The 27,251-nt window shown below is 44.6% G+C and overlaps 1 protein-coding gene across 1 annotated transcript in view; it reads right to left on the bottom strand.

The window, feature by feature from the left end:
- The window catches only part of IGFBP4 (insulin like growth factor binding protein 4), a 177,444-nt gene that overhangs the window by 12,854 nt on the left and 137,339 nt on the right, over positions 1 to 27,251 (bottom strand). Inside the window, exon 2 of the mRNA XM_069237599.1 lies at positions 3,254 to 3,402. Coding sequence (XP_069093700.1) covers positions 3,254 to 3,402 — 149 coding nt within the window. The remainder of the gene's footprint in view (positions 1 to 3,253; positions 3,403 to 27,251) is intronic.

Genomic DNA, 27,251 nt, shown 5'->3' with positions numbered 1-27,251 from the left:
TAGCTGGTGGGTTTATTACATTCAATGCCACTTCCCTGGTTGAAGAGAGTCAGAGATATCCTGGCTGAGCATTTGACAGGCTTAATGTTATGTTCTTTAAGTTTTATTATATTTGTGGCAACGTTGATTTATATGTATTTGGCTGCATAGGAGTATTGTGTACTTTTAGTTTGCTCTTCATTAAACTGAACGTCCGCTGAATTCAAAACTGGTGTGGAATTTGTGGACAGCAGTTGCGTGGGGTGGAGAGCGGAGACTGGATGTCTAAGATGTTGAGCTGTGATGTTTTGACAATAAAAGAAACTCTCCTTATTCCTGGAGTCATGGAATCTTTTTTACAACACGACAATTTGGCGAGAAGCTCTAGCTGTGAAAACATTGTTTGAAGGAACCCACCATGTCTGGAAAAGCATCTGTTATTCCGTTATGGCACATTTCATTTTCTACTATTGTGAGGTACTGTTTATGCATTAACCATTACTGCTTCTCAATTACTAATTGTTCGGGAGACTATTAATTACACAGTGGGTGTTGGATTTTGTCCTTACCGCATAGAGGAATTAAGGGCTCGTGGGCTCCATTTTACGATTTCAGCCATTGCTCTGAGGATTCCTTGATGCATACGCTCAAAACTTCGTGGAACGTGTTGCATGTTTGCGTATAGCATGTTAATACGTCTTTCCCCTTTGCGTCCCTTACATGCGGACAGCTTTAATTTTAATTCGTTTATATCTCCATGGTGATCCTGTTTGATCCAGTTGATGCTTTTTAAAGCTGTACCTTAACATGGAAATAAAGAAACAACCATTCTCCACAATCTCCGGCGAGCTCAATTATTGAGGACTTATCTTTCACCAGCGATCGTAATCCTACAGGTAAGTTCTCCTTTCAGCACTACAGAAGCACAAGTAGAGAATTTATGTAAGTGGGGGCATTTCCAGTAATTGAAGTAACATTACTTTTCATCCTAATTTATTTTTACCAGTGAACTAGTCCCTAAAGTGTGATGTTGTTACTCTTGGTTAATAATATTGCCACCTAATTACCTTTACGGTGAAGAAAGGACACTGGACACTGTTTTTGATAAATGTTATCATACATTTTCTACATTTTCAACATGACAATACACAATTTTGCACTTCAATCCCCACAGGCCTTTTGGCCAGCAGGAGGAAACCCATGTATGAAGTGGGTGGAATGGAAGGCGTACTTTCTAAACTTTTTGGAAACTATTGATGAGGAAGGAAATATGAAACTAGAAGGAAAAAGACATTGTTTTTTTTACATTCAGTTGGCCCAGAAGGATTGAAAGTATATGAAGAAATAATAGCATCTACTGGGGGGGGCAACACTAATGTTTTTGAGGAGGCTTTAAAAGATTTTGATAATAATTTTGCACCTAAAGTGTGAATAGAGATTTTAAGATACAAATTCTTTCAGAGAGAGCAAGAGGCAGGAGAAACAATTGATGAATATGCAGTGGTTCTGCGGAAATTAGCAGGAGATTGTACATTTGATCACTTACAAGAAAAACGTATTCGTGATCAGGTATGTAGTCATGCATACACATGATTCTGCAATTCAAGAAAGATTGTGGGTAAATGGAGATGCTGATTTAAAACATATATTTGCAATATTAAGGAAAACAGAATTATCAAGTCATAGTGCAAAAGCCTTGAAAAAAAGATTACAAAGAGTCATGTGATGAAGTGATCAATAAAATAAAGAACAAAAGTAGCAACAAGGGAAAAAAAGGAGTGTTAAAACACAGGATTTTATAGAAAAAAGAAGGATTAAAATGTTATGGATGTGATAGCAGTTCTCACAAAGGTGTTCAGCATGTGGAATAATTGGGCTCTTTGCTAGGGTATGTAACAAAAAGAGAAATCTTAAAGTAAAATGTGCTGATGAAAAAAGTGGAAGTTCAATTGAAGACGAATACAATGTTAAAAAAGTCACGCATTGTGATAACAATTTTAGTTGGAATTATTCTAAGAAGTCCTTTGTGTTAAACATAAGTGAAAATTCATAAGTGAATAAGAAGAAACCTATATGTTTAATGACCATAGGAGGTGTGGAAGCGCAAATGTACGTGGATTCAGGGTCACCATTTACTATTGTAAATGAAGAAGTATGGAACTCTGATTTTTTTTTTTTAATTGGTAAAAACTTATTGGAATCTGACATAAATCCAGAAGGATTTTCTGGAGAGACAATAAATCTTTTAGGGTATAGAACTCTCATGTTCAGGTTTAAAGGTAGAGAGTCTGTAGGAAAATTATATGTGGCAAAGAAAGGGCCCTCAGTATCAGGATAGAGAGACCAAGGTGAATTATATTTGATTCTGGTTCCCAACAGTCCTGAACCCATCATGATTGTTGATGATAGAGAGAATGTGAGGAAGATGTTAAATAAATTTCTGAAAGTTTTCATTGGTGACATTGGTATGCTAAGGGATTTCGAGCATCATATAGTATTAAAAAGCAATTTGTGTCCAAAAATACATAAGGCAAGGAATATTTCCATTATTCTTAGAAAAGATGTGGAAAAGGAAATAGAGAAATTGATTGAGGCTGATACAGTAGAGGCTATTGAATCCTTAGAATGGATTTCTCCAGTTGTTGTGGTAAGGCAGAATAATGGAAAAATCCGTCTGTGTATTGATTTATGCCATTTAAACAGCAACATAGTTGTAGATAAGTTGCCTTTACCAAAAATGTCTGAAATGTTAACCCTGGTGAAGGATGTGAAGTGGTTTTCAACTATAGACTTATCGGCGGCTTATCACCAGATTAAATTAAATTATTAAAGTAAACAGTATACAGCATTTATTACTCACTGCTGATATTTTCAGTATAAAAGAATGCCTTTTCGCCCAACCTCTGCAGTTGCTATTTTTCAAAGATTAATGCACCAACTGTTTGGAAAACATCCTAGGGTAAGGTGTTTCCAAGAAGATATCTTATTATTTGGCAAAAATAGATTAGAATGTGATAGAGTGTTAGAAGCGGTACTAAGAATTTTGTAAGAAATGGGTTTAATTGTAGAACATTCTAAATGTAAATTTGGAGTAAAATCTGTGACTTAATTGACAACATGTTTGTGTAGTGAAGGAGTAACTTCTAAACCAAAATTAGTATAGGCCATCCAAAATGCCCTATCTCCTACCGACAAGGATGTTTTGACAATAAAAGATACTCTACTTATTCCTACAGTCACTGAATTGTTTTTACAACATGACACTTAGACTCACCATGGGCCGGATGTCAGGCAGGGGAGAGTTTCCGTGCTTCATCCTGCCACTGCTGGATATCTGCATGCGGGTCCAAGCTACATGCTTCTCAATGCACCTGCGGTCATGCGGGGCACAGGGATTCAAGCTGTTTCTTTCAAAGTCACCATCTTGGAGAAGGAGAAAATGAACAAGGACCTAAATGTGAAATCGCAGCTGGAAGGTTTATTTGGCATAGTGCTACATCATTGTCATGTTAATAATATGTGTGGTTTGTCATAATTTACAAATACCCAGAAATGTCCTTGGGAAGATGAGATCCTAAGAGAAATCTAGTTCAATTATATGAGACTTTTAGAATCCTTTGAATGTTCAAATATCATCCTACAAGGCATTTGATTGGATCCCATGAAGCTTCCAGTAGCACACTACAGGGATTCATATGGAATACAATAAGCCCTCTAATTGGATCACATGCAGCTTCTAAAGGAAATCAACAACATTTCTAATGTGGTGACATAAGGCTTCCAATAGGATAGTGCAGGACATCAAACTAGATTCTTCCAGTCTCCTAAGGGAGTCCAAGAAAAGTTGTAATGGGAACCAGGGAAGTTTGTGAATGGATCCAATGAGGCATCTGCTGTGACCTGATAACGCTTCTAATTATAGCAAATTAGGCACAACTGTATGACGCTTCTAATTGGATCCTTAAATGTTTACAATTGGATCCTTTATGGCTTCTTATGCAATTGTAGGGGTCTTCTATTTAACATTGTGTGTTGTTCCTAATAAATCACTCCCTTATGCATTGTTAATAGGTCACGGGTGGTCTCTGGTCAATCTGCTTACAGTAAAAGCAACATCGCACCGAGAAGCTGTGAGGGAATGGGGTGTATTATATGGTGTGGTTGTGTGACCTCAGCATATAATATGCTTATGACACCCTTTAGGACCAGTAGGTTTCATCTGTCAAATACTTAGCTCAACTCTGGGTAGTTGTGGCACTGAGCAGCAAGGCTTACACAGAAGAACAATTGTAAAGCATTTAAACTGCACCAAAATAATTGAAGAAGAAATCAACACGACACTTAAGAAATCAGACTCCAGTTTGTAACAATATACCTATTGTTATGAGAATTTAGACTCTAATCCGCAGGTTGCGGTTGGTAGCCAATGGGCTACAAGGTTCCCTCCCACCTGGGGACCACTTCCTGTTAAATGTGGCATCCGGCTATCCCACGATGCACCATTCTGCCCACTCCCAAGATGGTGAGATCCCTCTCTCTCTGTTCAGACTTCCCTAGTCCAACCCCGGGGTGTGACTACCTAAGGGCTACATGCCCTTTGAGAAACTGGTTTGGCAATTGGTTTCCCCTGTCTGCTCCCCATGCCAGCCTATCTGTCTAAACCATAGGGCAACCCTCCTCCCTAGTGTATTACATTTTCCCTTCAAAGGAGGTTTCCCCTTTGAAGCCTGCCTTTTGGGGCAAACATAAATGCAGCTTCCTACAGGAGGGAGATAACACCTCCTTGGCCTGCTATCCCTCTTTGTTCTCTTTCTTGTGATTCGTTGGCACGTCTCTCCAGGAGAGCCTCCATGTGTGCCTGTGAAGGCCCATGAGTTTTAAGGCAACAAAGTGTCAGATTTGCTAAAGCTGCACACTGCAACAAGTTACAATAATTTCGACTTGAGGTACAAGTTGGGTTTAATGTAACAACTTGTTTGATACCTTTGAGCGCCCAGTTTAGCCATGCCATTCAGGAGCTGAGGATGCAGCCTGCAAAACCGGTACTCACTAACTGGGCGGCCAAGTCTCTGCACAGTAAAAACAGTAGTTTTGCGAGTTTGCTGCCAGGACATGTAAAAGTACATGTTCTGCCTGTGTCATATGTGACACTCTGCCTTAGGACTTGGTAGGCCTTCCAGAGGAGTGACTTACACAGATGTACATGAGGAGTGGTTGCTTTTCTATTGCTTTCAAAGTCGAACTTGCAGTGCACGACTGCTCTGCCAGTCTGAAGTGGGGGACTGAGGGACTTGTTTTACATGGGGTTCCTCCAGGATGACACAACCAGTGCTGCAAGCCCTGAGGTACCCCCCTAACTTACATGCCCTGCGTAATGGGATACCATAATCTAGGGATTACAGGTAAATTATCAATTTCCAATTGGGTACAGCCAATTCAACATACAATTGAGAGTTAGGGCACTGGCCCTGAGGTCTGGTTAGTAGGCCTCAGTGCACTCTCAATGTCGAAAAACCATAAGCTTCAGATGAAAAACTTGGGGATAACCATATCAAAAGAAGCATTTCCTTACAGGTGCCTAACATACTATAACATGAAATGACATCACATGACCTAAGCTGTATTTGTAGGGCGCATATTTACCTTGGAGTTTCTTATCACTGTGTAACAGAGGCCCTCAATGTATTCACAAAGATAGGGAATGAGACTTGTAAATTATGCTATGTGTAATGTAAGACTAAGCAGGTATATATTTTACAAGTATTTGGGCATTTACTTACATTTATTTGCTGAGCAAACGTAAAGTATGTACACTTTCACAAAAATGCACATTTGGAGAGTATTGTGATTATCTTCCTAACTCTATGTGTCCACGGTCTGCACAATGCATACAATATGCATCTAAAGAGTCAGGAATAGGGTTAGGAATTGTGAATTTTCATGTTTTTTTTCACTGCACTGTTTTGCTCAAACAATACTTTTCTTTAATGACCTATCTTCCAACACACCATCTGATATTTCTGTATTAACTAGACCCGGACCATTTGGGGCTAAATTAGGTGCTGAATGAATAGTATTCAGTTAATTTCAGGTGTTCATCTAATTTTCATTTCATAACCCTTTTAATCACTGACAATTGCCCACTCTTAGCAGCTCAGCTGGATTTCAGTTCTGATAGTTGTGTGGTAGAGTGTACATATGCCAAATGCCCTTTAGAGCCGAGCATGAGATATTTACGGACTGCCTACATGCGTTAAGGCGTTTGCTAGACGCACGTTTGACTTAAGGAATGTGTTTTACAAAAGGTGTTGGGCTGAGAGCTCCAAAAACTGGGATGCTTAAGTTATCCTCAAGGAGGTAAAGGATGGGTCACAAGTCGTAACAAACTTTCGACCTCGGGGGGCTCTCTGCCACAGGCTGTAACTCATGAAATGCCAAGTCTCTAGTGGGCCACACTGCTCCCCCCTACTCAGCAATAGTGATAAATAGCATATTACTACTGCTGATCCGAATCATATATTATATTCGGCCAGGTTGCTGTTCACTGGCATGGCGCAAATATATTTATAACATGACAGTGAAAAGATATGTAGTCAAATAAGACGTTTATTGAACTAATAAACAGTAATTTATTAATACAGTACACATGCCACAGTACAGGGTAACAGACTAGGGACAATAGCAAAGCGTTTTGTCCCCCAGATTCGATTCAAGAATCTGTTCACAAAAAAACAAAAAAAACAAAAAATCGGGCTTCACACAATTCCTTAATCATTGATTCCCCAATACGGGTTAACAGTAAAAGTGCATGAAATATTACAGTTACCATGCAGTAATTTTGTACACCTATAATGGAATTGAAAGCAAAACCCCATGGAATAAGGAATGACCATGTGGGACCATTTTTCCCAGTTGTAAAACTACATGCACTTTTCCTTTCCCTGGGGGCGGTCACATTTGAGATGTCCATGGCGTGACTGACTACAAACCCAGGGGCATATTTATACTCCGTTTGCGCCGAATTTGCGTCGTTTTTTTCGACGCAAATTCGGCGCAAAACTAACGACATATTTATACTTTGGCGTTAGACGCGTCTAGCGCCAAAGTATGAGGAATGAGCGTCATTTTTTGGCGTGAACGCCTTCCTTGCGTTAATGAGATGCAAGGTAGGCGTTCCCGTCTAAAAAAATGACTGCGACGCAAATGCGTCGTATTTATACTCCCGGGCAAAAAATAACGCCCGGGAGTGGGCGGGGCAAAAAACCCCGCATTTGCGCCTCTTTTTAACGCCTGGGTCAGGGCAGGCGTTAAGGGACCTGTGGGCTCAAAATGAGCCCACAGCTGCCCTCCCATGCCCCCATGGACCCCCCCTGCCACCCTTGTCTTTACTAAGACAGGAGTCATGTAAATGGCGTCTGGGCGTCGTTAAAAATGGCGCAAATCGGGTGGAGGCGATTTTTTTGCCTCTACCTGACTTGCCCCATTTTAAGACGCCCTAACGCCATTTTCCCCAACGCCGGCGCTGCCTGGTGTACGTGTTTTTTTTCCACGCACACCAGGCAGCGCCGGTCTGCTAGCGTCGGCTAACGCCATTCAATAAATACGGCGCCCGCATGGCGCTTCAGAATGGCGTTAGCCGGCGCTAATCTTTTTGCCGCAAAACTGCGATAGCGCAGTTTTGCGTCAAAAAGTATAATATGGCCCCCAGTATCTTTTGACCTGCTCGAAGCACTGTGGCCTATCAAGAAACCTCTTCATTTGAAGGCAGGTCAGCGGGCCTGCTTGAAGTCCACTGATAGTTCTAAGCCAATGAAAATGAGTTTGTCCTAAGAGCAGAAGATGCCAGCGAAAGCAGATTGGAAGCTTGTGCCCGCGCGCAGAGCTCTTCAGAGCCCAGCATGTGGCCATGTCACCGCAGAGCCCGCCATGACCAGTTTGCACAGTCATCAGATGATGATGTCTGGCCACCATCCAATTTTCTCAAGTAGCCATTTTGTGTTATACCGCCTGAATGGAGCTGCTTGGCCCGGTTCCAAATGGTTGTTCTCATGCCTTTTTTTATTACAGAGACCTTGTCTTACAGTTTCCATTACTTAATGCGAGAGCTGGCTTCTTTGCGGCATTCTGGAGAATACTGGAGCCTCGAGGCCAAGAACGAAATCATCCCTTGGCACCAACCCGTCTCACAGCGCAGTAAGCCCGGCGCCGGAACAGCAGTGCAATGGCCCCCACAATCTGTCACCAGCTCCACTCAGGGCTCAGTTGCTGCCATGTCGGCAACAATACATTAAATTACTTTCTTCTCCTATCCCTCTGGCGGGAAAGGTTCCAGATTGTTCCTCGGTCCCATATGGAACCTTGCTCCGCAGACTCTGGCCCTGCCAAGGCAGGTAACCTGCAACACCCTTCAGTTAGCACTGCAACCACCCCTCCTCCCCACCCGGGCCCCGCAGGAACGCACAGGGAACAAAAACACGTCGGACAAACTAGGCAGTAATCTAATAAAGTTATCGACAGTCAAAGTTAGAGATACTAGTTGCACATTTATTATTATTCCCGGATGCTTACATATAATGCTTAATTTGCAAAAAATAATGTCTGCTCAGAAGCCCATTACGGGTGCTATTAAATGTCAGTGCAGCGAACACCAAGTGTGAGCAGCCTGGAAACCACCTCAGGCCTCTTTAATCGACTACCAGGCACTCTCTGCCCCTTTATCTTGCGTTTGCAGGTTTCTGCTTTCTCCTTTCCCAAAGGATTTTCCGTATTTCGCTTTCTCCCTTTTTCCCGTTGGTATGTGCTCAGTGCTTCCCTCTCTTGCACTCGGGATGTGTGATGTGGAAAAATAAGTGCCGGTCCGCACAAAATGAGCGCTGGTGGCTCCCACCGGCAACCACTGGCTTAAATTAAGCACTGCTTACATACCAACCGAGAGATGCTTGCTGCAGTATAAAGAACGGGCATCCATGGTTACTGCTTCCGAGATGCCATCATGCAACATAGTGACACACGCAGGGCCGCTGTTACGTCAACATGCAAATACAATACACTGACATGCTTACACTATCACAGTCTTCAAGGCATGTCTCCTGAAGGAGGGCCTGTGTATAATGGCGGTATAAATATTACATTAATTTAGGGTAGGAAGTCAGAAAACGTTATTCATTGGAGTCACGTGCTGAATTTCCTGAGTGACGTTTCACGTTACTTGGTATCACTTCCCTGCAGCTGAATGTCCTGCTTTGGAAGAGTGAAACTTCCTGCTGCTCCTGCAGGTCGTGCAGGTACTGAATGCATGCCAGCTCCTAGCCCTTAGCGCTCACCCGAGTGGGTACTGCGCATGTCCCGCTTCCCTTTTTTAAAAAAAATGTCGCCAGGTGAATTGTTGGGACGGAAAGGTACCCTTACCCAGGCCTTGAAATGGAAAAATAGAAGTGCAGGTACTCTGTACCAGGGTACCTGCTTATTTCTGAGAAGTGCCGGTACTCTCCAATTAAAAGTATTACGTTTTCCTTGAGAAGTGGAGGTACTCTCCCTCTAAAATTAAATATGTGCCGGTACACCGTACCGGACAGTACCAGCTCAATTAAAGCACTGCCCTTACCCTAAGTGCCCAACTGTGGAGTGTAGCCCATGTAATGACTTCGCCTTTAAATGTCAACGAATCCCTACTTCGAATAAATTTGGTCTATTATTTTCATACCAACTAAACAGGTGGATTTTTGCAAATAGTCCTCATTTTTTATCCAATATATGTTTGACTGCACTACTCCAACTGAATGGCTTTAGTAGGAAACCAAGGGCTTATATGCAAGCCCTAGCGCCTCTGGTGCGCCACTTTTCCCCCATATAAAAAGTGACGCGCCGGCGGCGCAAGGGGCTTGTAATGAAGACCCCCAGTTTCTTCCACCAAACGAGCTCCACATGGCATGAAGGGCGAACCAGAACCTAACAAAGGAGAAACTGATAAAAAGGGATACAGTGAATTTTACTGTACTCCTCGCGCCCTCGTGCCCCCACCCCCTCTCCCGCCCCCTCACCGATCCAGTTCTGCCAATCTTCCTGGCACATTTCCGAACTGATGCCCAGAGCCACGCCCAGAGTGGCAGCGATATAGAGGTCCTTTTCACTGTTCGGTTCCTCGACAAAAGCCCTTGGCAGCCTGGCAGAGCCCTCGCTGGCACCGTCCAATGGAGTTCACCATCCCAAAGGCTTTCTGTTGGAGTCTGACGGAAAGAGACCCGGCTCATTGATGCGTTTTCTTAAAGCACTTCATTCAGGCTGTTGTGAGGGGTGGTGGACGGGCTAGATTTTTGGGAGGGCCGAGCCAGCGTTTGGGGAGTTAATCACATCAAATTTCAATAATAGGGCTTGCTGTCAGCACCTGCTCAGCCTTGGAGCTGGTAACGACATTTAAAACATTTTTTCCATTCCGCCCACCATAGACTGTCAATCTTACTGAATGACCCCTTGTTCCGGATGCACATCCCTGCTGGAAGATGCTCGCTTCCTCCGCTGTGGTTAAGGCAATGATGCATGTAAGCATCCTACACACCCATCTAGCCACCACCAGTGTGTTAATGCAATTACAATTAAGCGTGCCTTTTATAACCATCCCCTCTCCCTTTGTCATAAATATGATGAGATATTTAAGCAACTTCATTAAATGTAACGGTAAATATACAACTGCTACAAGTAAACAAGCATTTACAATGCAACGGGTCTCGCATTTCGTGGAGTTAGAGCTATTAGCCTTGTACACTCCTAACCGGACTTTTCTTGCCGCATTCATTGGAAAAAAAGAAAACAAGGCGATCGCGCTGTTTAAAACACAGCACGATCACACTGCGAAATAAAGAGAAAAATTAGTCCAGAAACCACACAGAAAACACCGGGGCTAGTATGTTTCCAGTAGTTGGTCGGTGCGCTAGAGGAGGGCTAAACACCGGAAAAGGCATGACGTATGCATGCCTTTCACTAATGAAAGCAAGCGGATTTTAAAATGCAAGCCCACGAACCAATGAAAGCGGCTGACGTAACATGGGCGTGGTTAGAAGCCCACAGAGAAATTACAGCAGGATCAAAGTGCTTTTGCGCTTGACCGTAAAAAGACCAATTAACAATCCGCACAAAGAAAGGGAAAATGAAAATAAGCAAAAAAATGACAATCTGAAGAAATATAACATGTTGTATTGGCCTGTTTACTTGTAAGTGTGGACAAGGCCTGTTAACACGCTCAGCCCGGGCACAACAATGGTAGCAGCCCTCAGAGGCGGGAGTACTACTACAAGATTTCTTTAAAAAACAGGTGCAGTAAGAGCATCAAACACAAAAAGTGATGGGAGGAATGCTTGCAATTTGTCTAACCGCTGGCAATCACTCAGGGTAGCATTCCAACCCACCGTTCTTTTGCCCACCATCCTACCTCAGTTTGAACCCAGCCTTATCCCAAGGTATGCTGAAACGGCAGCGAAAGCCGTCATTTCAGGCCTTTTGTGCAGATACAGCCCACCGGCCTGGAGCCTGCTGCTCTCAGCCACACCTGTACACTTCCCTTCACCAACTGCCCTCCTTCACAAATTTGCTGCGGAGGGCCAAGCACTCCCCTTGTCTTGTATTAGCCTTGCAATCGCTTCCTCTGCACTTCCTCTGCCTCAGACCGCCCTTTCTTTAGGGGCCAGCACTGGGAGCAGCAAACCTGCTCAAAACCAGCAGCCTTGTATTCTCACAAAGTGCCTACCATTGCTTGCCATTGGGCTCAGAGGCACTCTCTCAGGCCACATTCATCTCTGTCTGGCAGGGACTGCCGGACTACCACTCAGCAGCTGATTCTCCACCAGTCTCCAGCTCTCCCTGCTGGCCTCAGCACCGTTCGCCATAACACCACTCCCTTTTCCAGGGACTCTGGGGAGACAGGCTCTTTCCAAATGGAGCTTCGACTGCAAGTTTCCATTTTTCCAAGAACAGACCCCCTCATGTGCAAATACTGTCCATGCCCAGTGCCCGCCCCTGTGCGCACATAGAAAGGGAAACGGGGGTCAGTCTGACCTGAGTCTGAATGCTGTCTAGGTCCAGGGTCCCCATTGCCAGACACCTGGCTTTGTGTCTCCCTCTGCCCTCTGCTCCTAGGCTTCTGAGGACAGTGAAAGGAGGGAGGCCTGGATCCAGAGCTGGAACCGGTGCAGCCCCTCAGCAGCAGCTTGCAGCAGCTCCATGCTGCCGAGCGGTAGAAAGCAAAGCCTTGGCTAGGGGTCTTCTTGCCTGTCGTAGGGCAAATGTTGTCTTCATTTTGGGCAGTGTTGTTATGGACCACACAGGGCCAAGTGCAGACTGCGCTTGCGATGTTTCGCACATAACTGGGCTGCAGTGCGTGCCACAGAGTGACACGCTGGTGAGCTCTGCTCTGCTGTTGGGGCTAGTGGAGTTTTTGGCCAAACTCCGTGCTCTAAGTGGGGCGCGGAGTGCCAAAAATTTTATTAACCCCACCAGCGGAGCTTACCACCCACCCCTAATGTTTATATGGTAAACAGTCATTGATGTGAGGGAGGTGCATCCTATTGGACAGCAAATATACATCCACCAGCCTCTATCAGTCACAGGAACTCTCAGCTCATCATCTGGTGCCCAACTCAGTTACTTATATGCGCCAACAGACTCGGTCTAGCAGACCCTTTAGCATCTTTAAACTGACCCCCTCTGTGATCACCAGCAAGCTGCAAATCACAGCCCACCCTAACGCCACATCTCCCGGATCATCAGGCATAGACTTGAGTTCCAACAGCATCTGCGCCCATGTGTCCAGGTCATCTGCCAGCTTTTCGTCTTTGTACATGTTTCATCCTCACTTCCTCTGCCCACACTCAGAGATTTCTATGGAAGAATCAGAAGTGCTTTTATCGACTTGGTGCTACAAACAAGATGTGGCTGCATTTGGTGATTGCCTCACTTGAAGACCCAGCACCTGGGACATCTTGGCACTACAAATCAGTACAACTACAATCAACTGTAGATCATCTCAAATCCTTGATGAGAATTACAGCAGCAACCCGTGGTTGACTGTTCACATTTTTAGGGCGCAGGCTCGAATTTGCACCCAGGGAAGATCCTACGAAGATTTCCATCTTTGCATTAAATACAAGTGAGCATGCCCCTACTCAAAGCTGGGTTTGTGCAGTTCTGCCTCTTCAGTCGGAAAATACATGCCTCCTCCCTACCATGGCACCAAATACTACTGCAGAAGCCAGAGGGGCGAGGGATGATGACTGAGCATCTTTGGTCTTGGAGGCAGTGTGCAAACACACACATCCGGGTGAATAGCACACCACCTCACCTGGCAGTACACAGTGAAGAACTGCTACCTCAAGTCCAGCAAATGTACTATACATACCCAGAGTTACCAGGAACATAATAACTTTTGTAAGGCAGCTACAATGATAATCCCATGACTGTGACACACACTTCTAACACTCTCTGCATTGTCCTGAGAGTGGCAATGGGAGGAGATAGAGATAGAGAACATAGTGCTCTGCGGCCTAAAGTGGAGGAGGGGAGTCCGAAATGTGCAGTGCATTGACTAGCAGCAGCTAGTTCCTCCACAACTCTACCATGAACTGTGCATACTCATTTTTCTCTGGGCTGCAACAATTTGCTATGCAGTATTTAACTGTGTGTCTGATTAAAGTATTTTCTTTTCTTGAGTAAAGCATTGGCTGGTCAATGAGTGATTGATTGTTATTGAATTCTGAGTTTCTAACCCACATCACCTCCACGAGTAAGCATTGGTCTGCTCGAGTTCCCTACCCTGAGCACCAAGTGCTAAAAGGATGAACTTAAAACACAGTTTTGAGATTGTACACAAATCTGCCTTTTCAAATTGTTTCCCTTCTTTTTCTGTGCTAGACACATGCTGATGTTTTGCCTCTGTGCATTGGGAAACCACTGACTGGTTTCTTAGTGCATATGCTTAATCTAAAACGAGAAGAGAACTTGTAAGATTTTTTACATCAGTGCTAGTCAATGGATGTAGAGGTGTGTATTCAGTTTCACAGCCACAGGCATGCATTCTGCCGGTCGTGGGCATCAGAGGGCTGCATAATGACCGAGTCCCTTTGCAGGAACATACAGGAGTATTAAGCAAGGGGAGAAGGCGACAGCTAACTGCATAGGAAACCCAAGAGGAGATAAGAGAGGAATAGAAATGGGCAAGGCTAGCCAACTGCTACAGGGAATCTTCAGAAAATAGAAGCAGTGCGGCCTTAAAACGGAGAGATATATGTTTGCAGCTTGTTCCCTATTGAATCCTAATATAAGAGGTCAGCAAAGCCATGGTTGACACAGACCTGGGTTTGCATGGGAGGGAACCATAATGGCCTATGCGGGGGCAGCTCATTTTCGAATGTTACTAGCATAATCTTTTGAAAGCCTGGAAATAGCAATTCACTTAGAAGGGTCTTTGCAGTAAAGGAGAGACTTTAATAAGTTGTGGATGGGGAAATGAGAACAAGGACATTCGCCCAACATCCGCTAGATACTATATCTGATCGTGACTGTAATTGTGATTGCATTTATATAGCGCCTGAAACCTAAGGCTAGTGGTTAAGCCAGTGTTATTGGTTATTTTTGGTTGGGGATTGTCTTCCATGGTCAAGGAGACCATTTCATGCATTCACTTCAGTTTTTTTTTTGTGGATTGAAGTAATAGAAGTTATGTGCTCATTAGTGAAAAAATGGGACTATGTGAGCTTATGCAACTGCTTGGTGCGGTTAATAGATGAGCTACAGGCGATTAGGTCGTTTTAGATTGCAGGAGAATGTCTTTCCAAAAAAGGAGAGGTTGTCAGCTTAGAAAGGAGTTGTGGATTTTTTAGAGAGAAGCCTCTGCTTTGGCACAGACATACTTCTGCTACTTGTCTCTTACAAGCAGGTCCGACTTTAGGGCGGTGCGAGGGGTGCGACCGCACCGGGTGCTGACCTCATAGGGGCGCTGTCTTCTGCAATAATAAGAAGCTTGCGGTTCAAAAGCACCTCCTGAAAAGTTTCTTGTGCGTCCAGCCTTCAGGAAGAAATTAAAATATCAAGATACCTCTTGTGATTAATGTTCCTGCCAGGGAGAGAGATGGGAGTTTTGTCTGGTGGCAGCTTTGACTCAACATAAAGTAGCGTAGGGGGTTAATATGCAGAGGGTTACTATGCCTGCTGAAACGAACAGAACTATATTGTATGTGGCTATCTGAGTGGATTAGTAAAGTCAGCCTTTACACGCGCTTTAAAATAAATGAATGTATGTGAAAGGGGGCTATGGAGAGATAAGGGGCACATTTACCGGGCAGTAGTGAGGGACTCCGAGGAGGTGGTCATGGAGGGTGGGGGAGAGGGCAGGAGATGGAGAAGAGGGCATGCATTGTTCAAATTGTAACATAAATTCAAAGCTGTTCCGAATAACGGTCCCCAAAATATGTTTGGCCCGGGTCCTCAAAATCCTTAAGATGTCCCTGCTCAGCCTCTGTTAGTGCTGTCCACGGGTTGTGTGAATACAGTGGACTATGCACATCCAGCTTGTCTCTGTGCTGTGCTCAGTGCCCCTCCTCTAGCTTGTGTTTGTACTGTTTGTGTGCTTCTGTGGCTTGTGTTGCTGCTGTACACAGTGCGACCAGGCTTGTGTGAATACTGTGGCCATCCCTACTTAACTTATCTCAGCTCTGTGCACAGTATCCCTCCAGCTTGTGTCATTGCGATGCACAGTTCGCCTGGGGCGTGTATACGTGTCTGCACAATGTACAACTCGCCTGTCTCGGAGCTGTAGGCACTGCAGCTCCAGTTCATGGGGATGATGTGCACAAAGCATCACTAGCTAGTTTCCATGCTGTGTACAGTGCACCAATAGCTTAAGTCAGTGGCACAAACAATGCAGCTCTGGTTTGTGTGACTCTTGTACATAGTGCACCCCTGGATTGTTTGAGGGCTGGCCACAGTGTACCAGTGAATTGTGTCAGTATAGTGCACTTCGAGTGTGCACTGCACATGGTGAGTTTCTATTTGTATTGGTGCTGTGTCTGATCATAAACTGTGCAAAACGCACCCTTGGTGTGTGACACTGCTGTTCATGGCTTGAGCTAGTGCGCTCTTGATTGTGTGAAGTGCATTCAATACATCTGTCTTTTCCCTGTACTGTTAAAAATGTGCCTCTGGCTTGTGTTAATGCTGTAAACAATGCAGTCCGACCTTATGCGAATGCTGCACAGAGTGCACCTAAGGCTTGTCTCAGTGTTCTGCACAGCTCCACTCTGGGATATGGCAGTGCTGTGCACAATGCATCACTAGCTTGTGTGAACGCTGGTCACTTTGCACGCTTGACTTGTCTCAGTGAAGTGTAGCATTGCATTGGCAGTACTGTGCAGAATGCATTGCTACTTTGTGTACGCACTTTGCATGGTGAGTCGCTATCCATGATGGTACTGTGCAAGCCTTGGACCTTAATGGTGAGCCATGGACTGTTAGGTTTTGTCAATGCTGTACAGAAAGCAATGTTGGCTTGTGTTAGTGGGGGGGGGTGGCGCCACGAAAAGACCCACGCACAGGGCGACACCCAGCGCAAAAGCCGGCACTCCTTACAAGACTGAGACACAGGCCACCTGCCCAGAGGAAACAGGTGGGGTTTGTGTGTGGCCTGTTAGCCACCGGAGCTCCCAAGTCACAGAGCACAGCTTGACGTTTAACCACATAGAAAAGACAACAAGACCCAAGAACTTATTTGGTGTAGCTCTTAAAAGAAGAGGCCAAAGATTACTGAGCTGCGGGTGGGAGTGTGATCACCTTGACCAAGCCTTTGTGTTTTGTTGTACGAAAGGATCAGAGTCGGCTGGTCTTCTGTTAGATCACTAGGTCACAGCAGAGCACCCAGAAGACGCTTCTTCTGAAGCAGACCAGCTCGCCAGTTGTAAATGGCCTGGAGCTTTACTTGGTGAAGATTCTTTGCTGGAAAACTTTGTTGGAATTCGAACGTGAGTTACAAGGCTAGCTATAAATTGGCCTACAGAGAGTGAACTCATCACAGAAAGGTGAGGACTTTGGTGACAAAAACACCAAGGTCTGAACTAGTTGCTGATAAGGAAGAGGAGATACTATCTACTGGCTTAGGCAGGCTAGGAAAGACCAACGAGACTGTCTTCCATGAGGACATAATCCAAAACACCCACACAGAAACTCTGTGCAGTTTGGAAGCTGTGAAATGTTCCTGCCTGCACAAGGTGACTGACTCTTATCAGCCCATCCGGCCTCACTGCAGACATGAAGTAGCCCAGGGCTAGGAGTCATGGAGTCTCACCTACAGCAGCAGCTTACGAGTACTGCACAGGACCTTCCTTTCAATGACAGTCCATGAAGAAAGGAGAAGCCACGTAGAATAGAACTGCCACTTTAAAATGTTATACCTTTGCAGTGCCTGGCACATTTTTTTTGTCACTTTAGCCCTTTGTTAATCATAAAAATACTTTTTTTTTTATTTGACCAAATTAGTCTGGGAGCATAACCAAGAGTGGTGCTGGTGCTATTCTCAGAAGTTGCCTTCAGTCTTGATTCTGTTCTACCAAGGGATTGGAAAGCTCTATTACGGCAATAGTACTTTCCTGACTAGGACCAACTTTTACACTGCGGTAGTAGAATTTGCCCCACTGCCATTGTGCTGATTTGAGTTTACGAATCCCTGCTGGCATTGGGACTCCCTTAATGTTTCCACAGTTTGTGCACATAATGAACTCCAAAGCCAAACTCTAAATGAGTCATGCATTTTTGAAGGTATGCAAACATTATGTAGTGATTCCTAACATGACAGGTAGGAGCGACAACATCATAAACTTAAGCATCAGAAACATTGACACTCTTGAGTATAAGGCACTGAACAAAGGTCTAAATTTTGTTCCCACGCTCAAAATAGACCTGTTCAAATCTAGAACTGAACTTGCAGATCTGTTTCGTAAGATCCGCCTCAAAACATTTTTCTTAGAGAGAAACTTTGTTGAACCGGAGAGAAACACAGGACTACGTCCTAAATCAACCTTCTGTCCGACAACAGGACAAATGCCCCCAGAGGTTCTTGCCTTTGAGAAATCAGTGTCCCTCAAGATCAGTGGCCTTGCAGAGACACCGAGCAAGTCGTTCCACAATATGAGTTCAGACGAACTAGCAGCATTGGAGCGTTCAACGTCTTACCCCTCCATCATACTCAAACCAGCAGACAAGGGTGGGGCTACGGTAATCTCGCCACTAAAAATATATAGAAAGGAATGTCAGCGCTTACTAGAAAACACACAACACTTAAAGCGCCTGTCCCGAGATCCTACACCAGACATCCAGGAAGAAATTTCCTTCCCATGTTCAGTGAGCCAGAACGACTGGCTCACTCAACATGAAGCAGCCTTCCTGACACAATCTAATCCTAAAATACCCTATTTTTACATCCTTCCTAAGGTAAACAAAGGGAAAATTCCCCCTCCTGGAAGGCCCATAGTGTCTGGAATTGGCTCCATTCTGGAGCCACTTTCCTAGTTCTGTGATTTCTTCATTCAACCGCTAGTAAAGCAAATCCCCACCTATTTGAAAGGCACCACCGCTGTCCTGGTTCTCTTAGACTCCATGTCCTTTGATAAAAACATGGAACTCCTGATCACACTGGACGTTGTATCGCTTTACACCAGTATCCCCCAGGAAGCAACCCTGGGGGTTATATGTGATCTCCTAGAAGCAAACAGATGTGATTCAAGGACACCCCAGCATTCGTACTAGATCTAGCACACCTTGCACTAACAAGGAATTACTTTGAATTCGGGAAAACATTTTATCTACAAATTCAGGGGACATCCAGGGGTAGCACCTTCGCTCCTAGTCTGGCCTGTCTGTATGCAGACAGCTTCGAAAAACAGGTTGTTCTCCATGATGATAACCCTTTCCTGGGGCAGATCAAACTTTGGAAACGGTATATAGATGACATTCTACTCATTTGGACAAGCACCAGAGATGAGGCCCTCGCCTTCTCGAACTGGCTCAATACGGCAAACCCTTTCCTAAATTTCACTATGACTATTGGCGATAGCCAACTGCCGTTTCTGGATCTTCTAATCTATGAAAGAAATGGATCTCTGGTGACAGAGGTCTACCACAAACCTACAGATCGCAACAATTTACTAAAATTTCAGAGCTTCCACCCAAGATCCCTGAGGGAGAACCTCCCCATGGGACAATTCTTACGTTTGCGAGGGAACTGCTCGAATCTATCAGACTATAAAAAACATGCTAATATTCTGCCTACTAAACTACAAGAAAAAGATTACCCTGCACATCTTGTCAGTGGAGCAAATAAAAGAGCACAGAACAACAATAGAGACCAGCTGTTACAACCCCGCGAAAACAAACCCAAGACGGAACAGATAGTGTGTGTGACAACATTCAACCCACTTTCTAATAAGATCCAGAAAATTGTCAGAGATGATTGGAAAATCTTAACATCGGGTGGCCTCCCGTTTCAGCAACCGCTGCATGCCTTCAAAAGAGCCACCAATATACGCAATATGGTGGTCCACACAAGACCTACCATGAAACCTCCAAAAAAACAGCCAACACTTTGGCATCTACCTCCTCCAGTAGGCCACCATCCATGTGGCAATTGCAGCGTGTGCAGGTTCACACAGAAATATACCACAGTAGACCTTGTTTTATAAACACCGTGGGTGCTGAAGTCACTTACAAATTGTAACAGTAAGAATGTAATCTATATGATCAAGTGCCCTTCCCAGCTCAAATATATCGGAATGACAACGAGGAAGGTCAGCACCTGCATTTGTGAGCACAGGAGCACTATCCGGTGTAAACGTGACGCCACAAAACTCACGAGTCACTTTATTACGAATAACCACTCCTCAGACAAATTGAAATGGACTATTCTAGAGCAATTGCCTCCCACGACAAACAACATGTCACAGAAGTTACTTTACTATGAACAATGCTGGGTCTGGAGACTACGCACGGACATCAATGGACTAAATGACGATATCCTGTGGTCCTCACTTAACAAGTGACTACATCCCTATGACACATACCAGTAATGAGTTTGGGGTCTTGATCTTTGGATCCTTATGACATAGTCCCATCAATAACTCCCAGCCGGGTACCTCCATCTCACTTCCCTGGTTTTTCTTCTCTTTCTCCCTCCTCTCTTTCTCTCTTGTTTCCCTTTTCCCTTTTTTCCTTCTTCTTTCCCCCGCCCCTCCCCAACCCCCCCAAAAAAAACCTGCCTGCCCTTGTCCCTTTTCTTCCTTTTGTTCCTCTTACCCCTATACCAACCCCCTCTTCCCCCACCCCTTCTATCTCTGTTTTCTTCCCCTCACCCTTATGTTGTCACCCTCTCTCTCTTTTTTCTCTCTCTTTTATTCACTCTTCTCTTTTCTTTTTCTTTTTCTTCTTTTTTTCCCTGCCTCCTTCCTTTCCCCCCCGCTTCTCTTGTTCGAGGTGGGCGTACTTCAGTTTCACAGAGAGGCTGGGAACTACATTTCCCAACCTACCGTGCGTGTCGCGGCATTGCGTGGTCTACACACACAGACGTCACGCGACTTGCCACACCCCGGTCTCCCGGAAACCAGTCTGGGCCAGCAGCGGTGAATACTCGACCTGCACTCCTCTTCACGTTTGTTTTTTTGGGCTTTAAATGCCGCTGCCACACTGGACCATTTACCTCAAGCGGTCCAGTGAGGGGACGGACTAGGCGTACAGCGAGCGCCTCCTTTGACCTTGTGAGTGGAGATTCTCCCTACCCGGAGGCAATCTACTTCAGCGCAGATAAGATCTTTTTATTTGTGTGTTTCCTAAGCCGGCGGCCCACACTCCGCCACGGGGGTCATGTTAAGTTGTTACTTATCTGTATATACTTACTTAGCTTATCTTACTTTTACCAGATGCTCACTCCGTGTAAGATTGTGATTTATATGTGATCGCTGAGCATGTTGCCCATAGTTGTAGCATAGAACACGCTCCCTTCTTTATTCTTGGGACCATATTTAAACGCTTCCTGGCAGAGTTTTATTGCTGGCCCACTCCTCAGTGAACGCAGCTTTTGGCCAGACATTCACCTTCTTATTACTTTGTAAATACTTACTGCCGTCCTATCCTAATTTTTCCCTTGTCCTTAGTGTGTGACTACAAGGGGACACTCCCCCTCCTGGAGTCCTGGGGCAAGTAGCCTTTAGGTTTGGGGTAAGATGTTTTCCCTTTCAGATATGTATTACACATGTATACATTGCATGACGTTTGCTTGCTGTGTCATCCTTGCGTGTGTTTTTTGTTGTGCAGTGTTGTGCGTCACAAAATGTTAATTTTGTTTCTGTTTCCCTTAGGCCTACGCTAGGTAGTTCCTCGTTTCAGGTAGGCCACATCACGTATCACAACATTCTACCCAAACCCCCATTGAATCGAGTAGGTTTTCTTTGTAACGCATGACTTTAAGGGATCCTGGGCCCTGAAGAATGCCCCTAGACCTTCCTTGGCTCATTGTAGAGGGCAGACACATGTTGGCCATTTATTTTTAGATAGGTGACCCAGTGAGTCCTTATTCTCACAGAGGTGTCCCATCCCTGTTTTTAAACACACCAGCAGACTCCACTATTAAAAGTGTACTTTTCACACAGGTGACTGTCTAGGTGTTTTTATATTTACCCTAGTTCAGCTGGATCCCATAATTTCCAGAAAGTGAAAAATTTACACACTTCCTCCTGTTCTTTTAACGGTGAGGTTGAGACCGCCCAGGAGGCATTGCCCTACCTGGGTGGGGCTAAGTGGTCAAATGATGAAGCATGACACTATATAGCATGTGAGACCACCTAGTCCATAAAGGAAACACCCCCCATCATCACTTCACAACCCTCCACAGCACTCATACACCATCCACTCATCAAGTGAGTTTAAAGAGCACCAGGGAACCTTCCCCTGTGTGCAGCTCCTTATTATAAGTGAACCCCATACTCTTTTGAGTCACTGGTTCTATATATAGGGAGAAAGTATGGGTTGATTCCTTCTGGTCTGTTCGATTTGTCTCCCTGACTCTCTGTATGTGTTATAATGCCAACATCATATACATGTCATTACAGAATATAGAACAATAAGGAGAAACAAAACACTGCACAGGCCATTACCAAATAGTTAAGACATTTAGCAAGTCGCATTACGTGGTAAACATGAAAACATACAAGTATGCATATGGTGATTTATCTGAGCTGGCTAAATCAGTGCTTAATTTGTAAAAAAAAAAAGAAAAGTGCCACAGCCCAAGATATTCCTTGCACCACATATAAACCCTGTCAACGTTGCCAAATGCCAGCATCTGCGCCACCTACTACTCAGTCGAGTCCAACAAATTCGACATTTTGGACTAGTGACCTAAAGCTATAAAAATGCCCTGGTATTATTCTTCTTTTTAATTGCACATCATATTGTTGATCACTCTACACATGTGCTGTTTTAAAAATTGATAGCACCACCATGTGGTTGGCTGTCATAAATATGTGTGAGTGTTAAAAAAACAAGTGCCCGCAAACACAAGCACACATTAAGCACACTGCTAAATACTCAGTCATAGTATCTGTCCCTCTTGACAGCTAAAAATAGTGGTGAGGAATTCCGTCTACGGGTAATTGGTGAAAGTACATCTTGCATCCACTGCAAAAGCTGATTAACAAGGTGTCCGTTGATGAGGGCTTATGGATAACACTAGCCATTTCACCTTGACACCAAGGTGAACCCAAAGTGAACAACTTTGGAAGTGTTCTCATTACAGTCTCTTAGTCAAAGCCCAGGAGAAGCATCATGTATAATGTTGGGGAAGGGGGCAGCCTTCAAACCCATACAATATATGTAGGAATAAGACTATATTAATCAGCATATTACCAAGACCCTTCATATTCTCAATTTATTCCCACAGTGCATTGCTGCATCTATTCCATACTTGATGCTGGCAGAAAGCTTGGCAATTGCGTTTTTCAGATATGCTGGGCGTCCTGACCTGCTGCAGGATAATAGCTCTAAAAGAGGGAAGAAAAGTGAGGTCTACATTCTAAACGCAGTAAACCACTGCACATCCATTATGATGCACCCTGCGATTAAAAATATTGATATTGTGAATTAATGGAAAAACAAAAACTGTGAAACCACATTGGAGGAAACCAAATCATGGAAAATACATTTTAAGAAAATACAAATACATTGAAAAACAACGGAAACATTTGAAAGGAAAGATAGTTTTAAGGAAAAATCCCAAATTACATTAAACTTGGGTTGAGCTTAGGACCAGTGAGAAGTTTTAGGGTTCAAGAATGAGTAATAATAGAGGTGGTGGTGATGAGGAGTATTTAGGGGTCAGGAATGTGTGGAGTTCAGGTACGGAAGCATTTTCAGGATTCAGGGTTAGGAAGTTTAGGGGTGGTGCAAGTTTTTTAGGTGTCATGAATGGGTGGAGCTTAGGAGAGGTGAGAGGTTTTTAGGGCTCATGGCTGAATGCAGTTTAGTGATGTGAGGTATTTTTAGGGTTCAGGGATAGGTGGAGTATAGGGGTGTTGGCAGTTTGTGGGATTCAGTGATGGGTAGAAATTAGGGGCGGTGAAGAGTTTTTTGGGTGCAGAATTGGAGGGAGTGTAGGATGGTGAGAGGTTTTAAGGATTCAGGGATGAGTGGAGTTTAGATGTAGAAAGGGTTTTAGGTTTAAGGGTAAGTGTGGTGAGAAGTCTTTAGGAGTCATGGATGGGTGGTGTTAAAGAGCTATGAGGTTTTTTTTTTTAGTTCAGGGATGGGGAGTTTGGGTGTGGTAAGGGGTTACATGGGTCAGGGATGTGTGGGGTTTAGGCTTAGAAAGGGTTTTTATGGTTCAGGAATGGATGAAGTCTAGGGGTAGTGGTGTTTTATGGTTCAGGGATGAATGGAGTGTAGAGGTAGGAAAGGCTTTTATGGTTCAGGGATAGGTGCAGTTTAGGGGTCAAAGATGTTGTAGTGAGGGCTTTAAGGGTTCTGGGATGGTGGAGCTTAGGGGTCAAAAGGGCTCTTAGGGTTTCAGAATGAGTGTAGTTTAGGGGCGGAGCCGATGTCTGGGGGGCATGGATTGATGGTGTTTAGGAGTGGTGAGCGGTCAGCGAATTGAAAGCATCAAAAATAACTCTTTGACAATGTAAAAGATATAAATCTGAAATATTATCCCTGAATTAAAGCACCAAAATAAATACTTCCTACAAATTGTTTCTGAAAGTAAGACCAGCAATTGGAGTGGGGGAGAATGGAGTGTGGCAGAATGGAGTGGGGCGGATTGGAGTGGGGCAGATTCGAGTGGGGTGTATTGTTTTGGATTGGAGTGGGTCAGACTGCTGTGGGGCACATTGTTTTGGACTGCAGTATGCCAGATTGGAATGGGACAGGTTGTAGTGGGGCAAACGGGAGTGGGGCAGATTATTTTGGATTGGAGTGGGGCACTTTTTTTAGATGGGAGTGGGGCAGATTGTTTGGGACTGGAGTGAGGCAGATTGGAGGGGGCATAATGTTTTGGAATAGAGTGGGACAGAATGGAGTAGGGCAGATTGGAGTTGGGTGGGCTGTTTTGGATTGGAGTGGGGCAGCCTGGAGTAAAGCAGACTGTTTTAGATTGGGCAGTTGGAGTGGGGCAGATTGTTTTGGATTGGAGTGGAGCAGATTAGAGTGGGGTGGATTGTTTTGGATTGAGTTGGGCAGATTTTTTTTTAGATTGGAGCGGGCAAATATTTTTAGATAGGAGTGGGGCAGATTGCTTTAGATTGGAGTGGGCAGATTTGTTTGGGTTGGCATGGGGCAGATTGGAGTGGGACAGATTGTTTGGTTTAGAGTGGGGCAGATTGGAGATAGTTTTGGACTGGAGTGGGACATATTATTTTGGATTGGAGTAGGGCAGATTGTTGGGATTAGAGTGGGTAACATTGGAGTGGAGCGGATTGGAGTGGGGCAGCTTGTTTTGGATTGGAGTGGGTATATTGTTTTGGATTGAAGTGAGGCAGTTTATTTTGGATTGGAGTTGGGCAGATTGTTTTGGATTGGAGTGGAGCAGGTTGTTTTGGACTGGAGTTGGGCAGATTGTTTTGTATTTGTGTGGGGCAGATTGTTTGGGATTGGAGTGCAGCAGATTGGAGTGGGGCAGAATGTTTTGGATTGGAATGGGATGGTTGGGAGGATTGAAGCATTGTGGACTGGAGTGGACTGGGGTGAGTAGTTTGGTTTGCAATGAGGTAGATTTGAGATGGGTGCATTAGTCTGGGGTCAATTGGAGTAGGGTGGTTTGGATTGGAGCTGGACAGATTGGAGTGGGGCACATTGTTTTGGATTGGAGTGGGGCAGATTGGAGTGGGAAAGATTGTTTTGGATTGGAGTGGAGCAGATTGTGTTGGATTGGAGTGGGGCAAATTGTTTTAGATTGGAGGGGGCAGATTGTTTTGGACTGGTGTGGATCAGAATGGAGTGGGGCAGGTTGTTTGGTATTGGAATGGGGCAGATTGTTTTATATTGGAGTGGAGCAGATTGGAGTGGGACAGATTGGAGTGGGGTGAACTGTTTTTGATTGGAGAGGAGCAGATTGTTTTGGATTAGAGTGGGGCAGTTTGGAGCGGGGCAGATTGTTTTCGATTGGAGTGGGGCAGATTGTTTTGTACTGGAGTGGGGCAGGTGGGCAGATTGTAGCGTGGTAGGTTGGGAGGATTGGAGCGTGGTGGATTGGAGTGGATTGGGTGAGTGGTTTGGTTTGGTTTGAGTGGGGTGGATTGAAGTTGGGTAGATTCGTTTGGGGTCGATGGGATTGAGTAAAGTGGATTGGATTGAACTGGGTGGACTGGCGCGGGTTGGAGTGGGGCAAATTGGACTGGAGTGGGGTGGATTAGGGTGTACTGCACAATTGTGTGTTATAAGAAAGAAACAAGGTGCTTTGCAATATTTAGAGCATAATAATCATCATCTTTTGAGAACAGCGCAAACGAGCAAAAACAGAGCATGAGTGCAAAGTGAGAAAAAAAGATTTGGCAAAATTGAAGAAAAGAGTTAACTATAGGAAATAAAACTTTGCAATTTTGTTTGTTTTAGAGGCTGGGTACTGGTAGAGTTAGGACACACCCACCACTAGTACTACACCCCCTACACAGCTTTGTGCCCAGTCAAGGTCCCACAAAGTAGCCTGTGGCTCAACCCCTGGTAGCTTGCCAACAAGCAGTCAGGCTTAATTTAGGAAACAGATATGTAAAACATTTAAATACACCAATACAGTAAGTACTTCAGACACAACAAACAATAAAAATCCCATACCAATTTATAGAAATAGGAAACATTTTATCTTTAAAATTACACCAAAATGACAAACATCCAATGTAGGAAACCAGAGCTAGAAATGTTTGAAGATTAAAAGTAAACTAGCACTTAGAAGCAAATAGCTCTCAAAGGGAAGGTTGCACTGGACCGGGACACAGTCAAGAGTTCCGGCTGTCCGCAATGTGACAGTGGGGCTTACTTCCAGAAGTGTTTCTTGATGCAGGAAAAGGATCCACAACCCAAATGCAAGGTTCTAGAATCTCTGAGTTGTTCCTTGGGACATTGGGACTACAATTCCCACAATGCACCTGGCCAAATCTTTGCACATCCACTGGACGCATTCCAAGCTGGGGAATATTTTAGAAGTTGGTGCAGGGAAACTCATTTGACCTGTTGCTTCAGGGAGCCTACGCCTGAGTCCTATTTGAAGCAAGGCAAATTCCTTCGGGCTGCGGTTCCAGTGTGCAACAGGTGCAGCCCTTAAGTGTGCAGGCCTCTGGGTTGCAAACTAGGGTTTCAGTAGGGCAGTCCTTCTTCTTGTGGTTTCAGGCAGCAGATCTGAATTCCAATCCAGATCAGCCACCTTTATTTCATCATCTTGGGGGAAAGTCAGTGGGCACTCCTGTCCAATGAGCTGCAGGGCACAACCCAGAAGTATGACAACTTCCTCCAACGTGTGGCATCTTCTTCTCCCACAAAGCACTGCACTTTTAACATTTCAAGATGGAAGATGTCTCTCCAGAGGAGCAAGAGCTGAATAAACCAACCCTTTCTCTCCACCCCCTCTGGTATAGCTCATTTCCATCAAATCCTCTGTACATCTGCAAATTCCTTTCTTAAGTCTACCATCTATCTGTGGAGTACAGGGGTGAGAGGGCAGACCTGTTTACATTACTTTCTTACTGTTATCCTTTTGAAGCCTCTACTTG

This window comes from Pleurodeles waltl, chromosome 6 (assembly GCF_031143425.1).
Source record: "Pleurodeles waltl isolate 20211129_DDA chromosome 6, aPleWal1.hap1.20221129, whole genome shotgun sequence".
Taxonomy (NCBI): Eukaryota; Metazoa; Chordata; class Amphibia; order Caudata; family Salamandridae; genus Pleurodeles; species Pleurodeles waltl.
The sequence above is the reverse complement of the archived record's forward strand: the minus strand, read 5'-3'. Positions and strand labels throughout refer to the sequence as shown.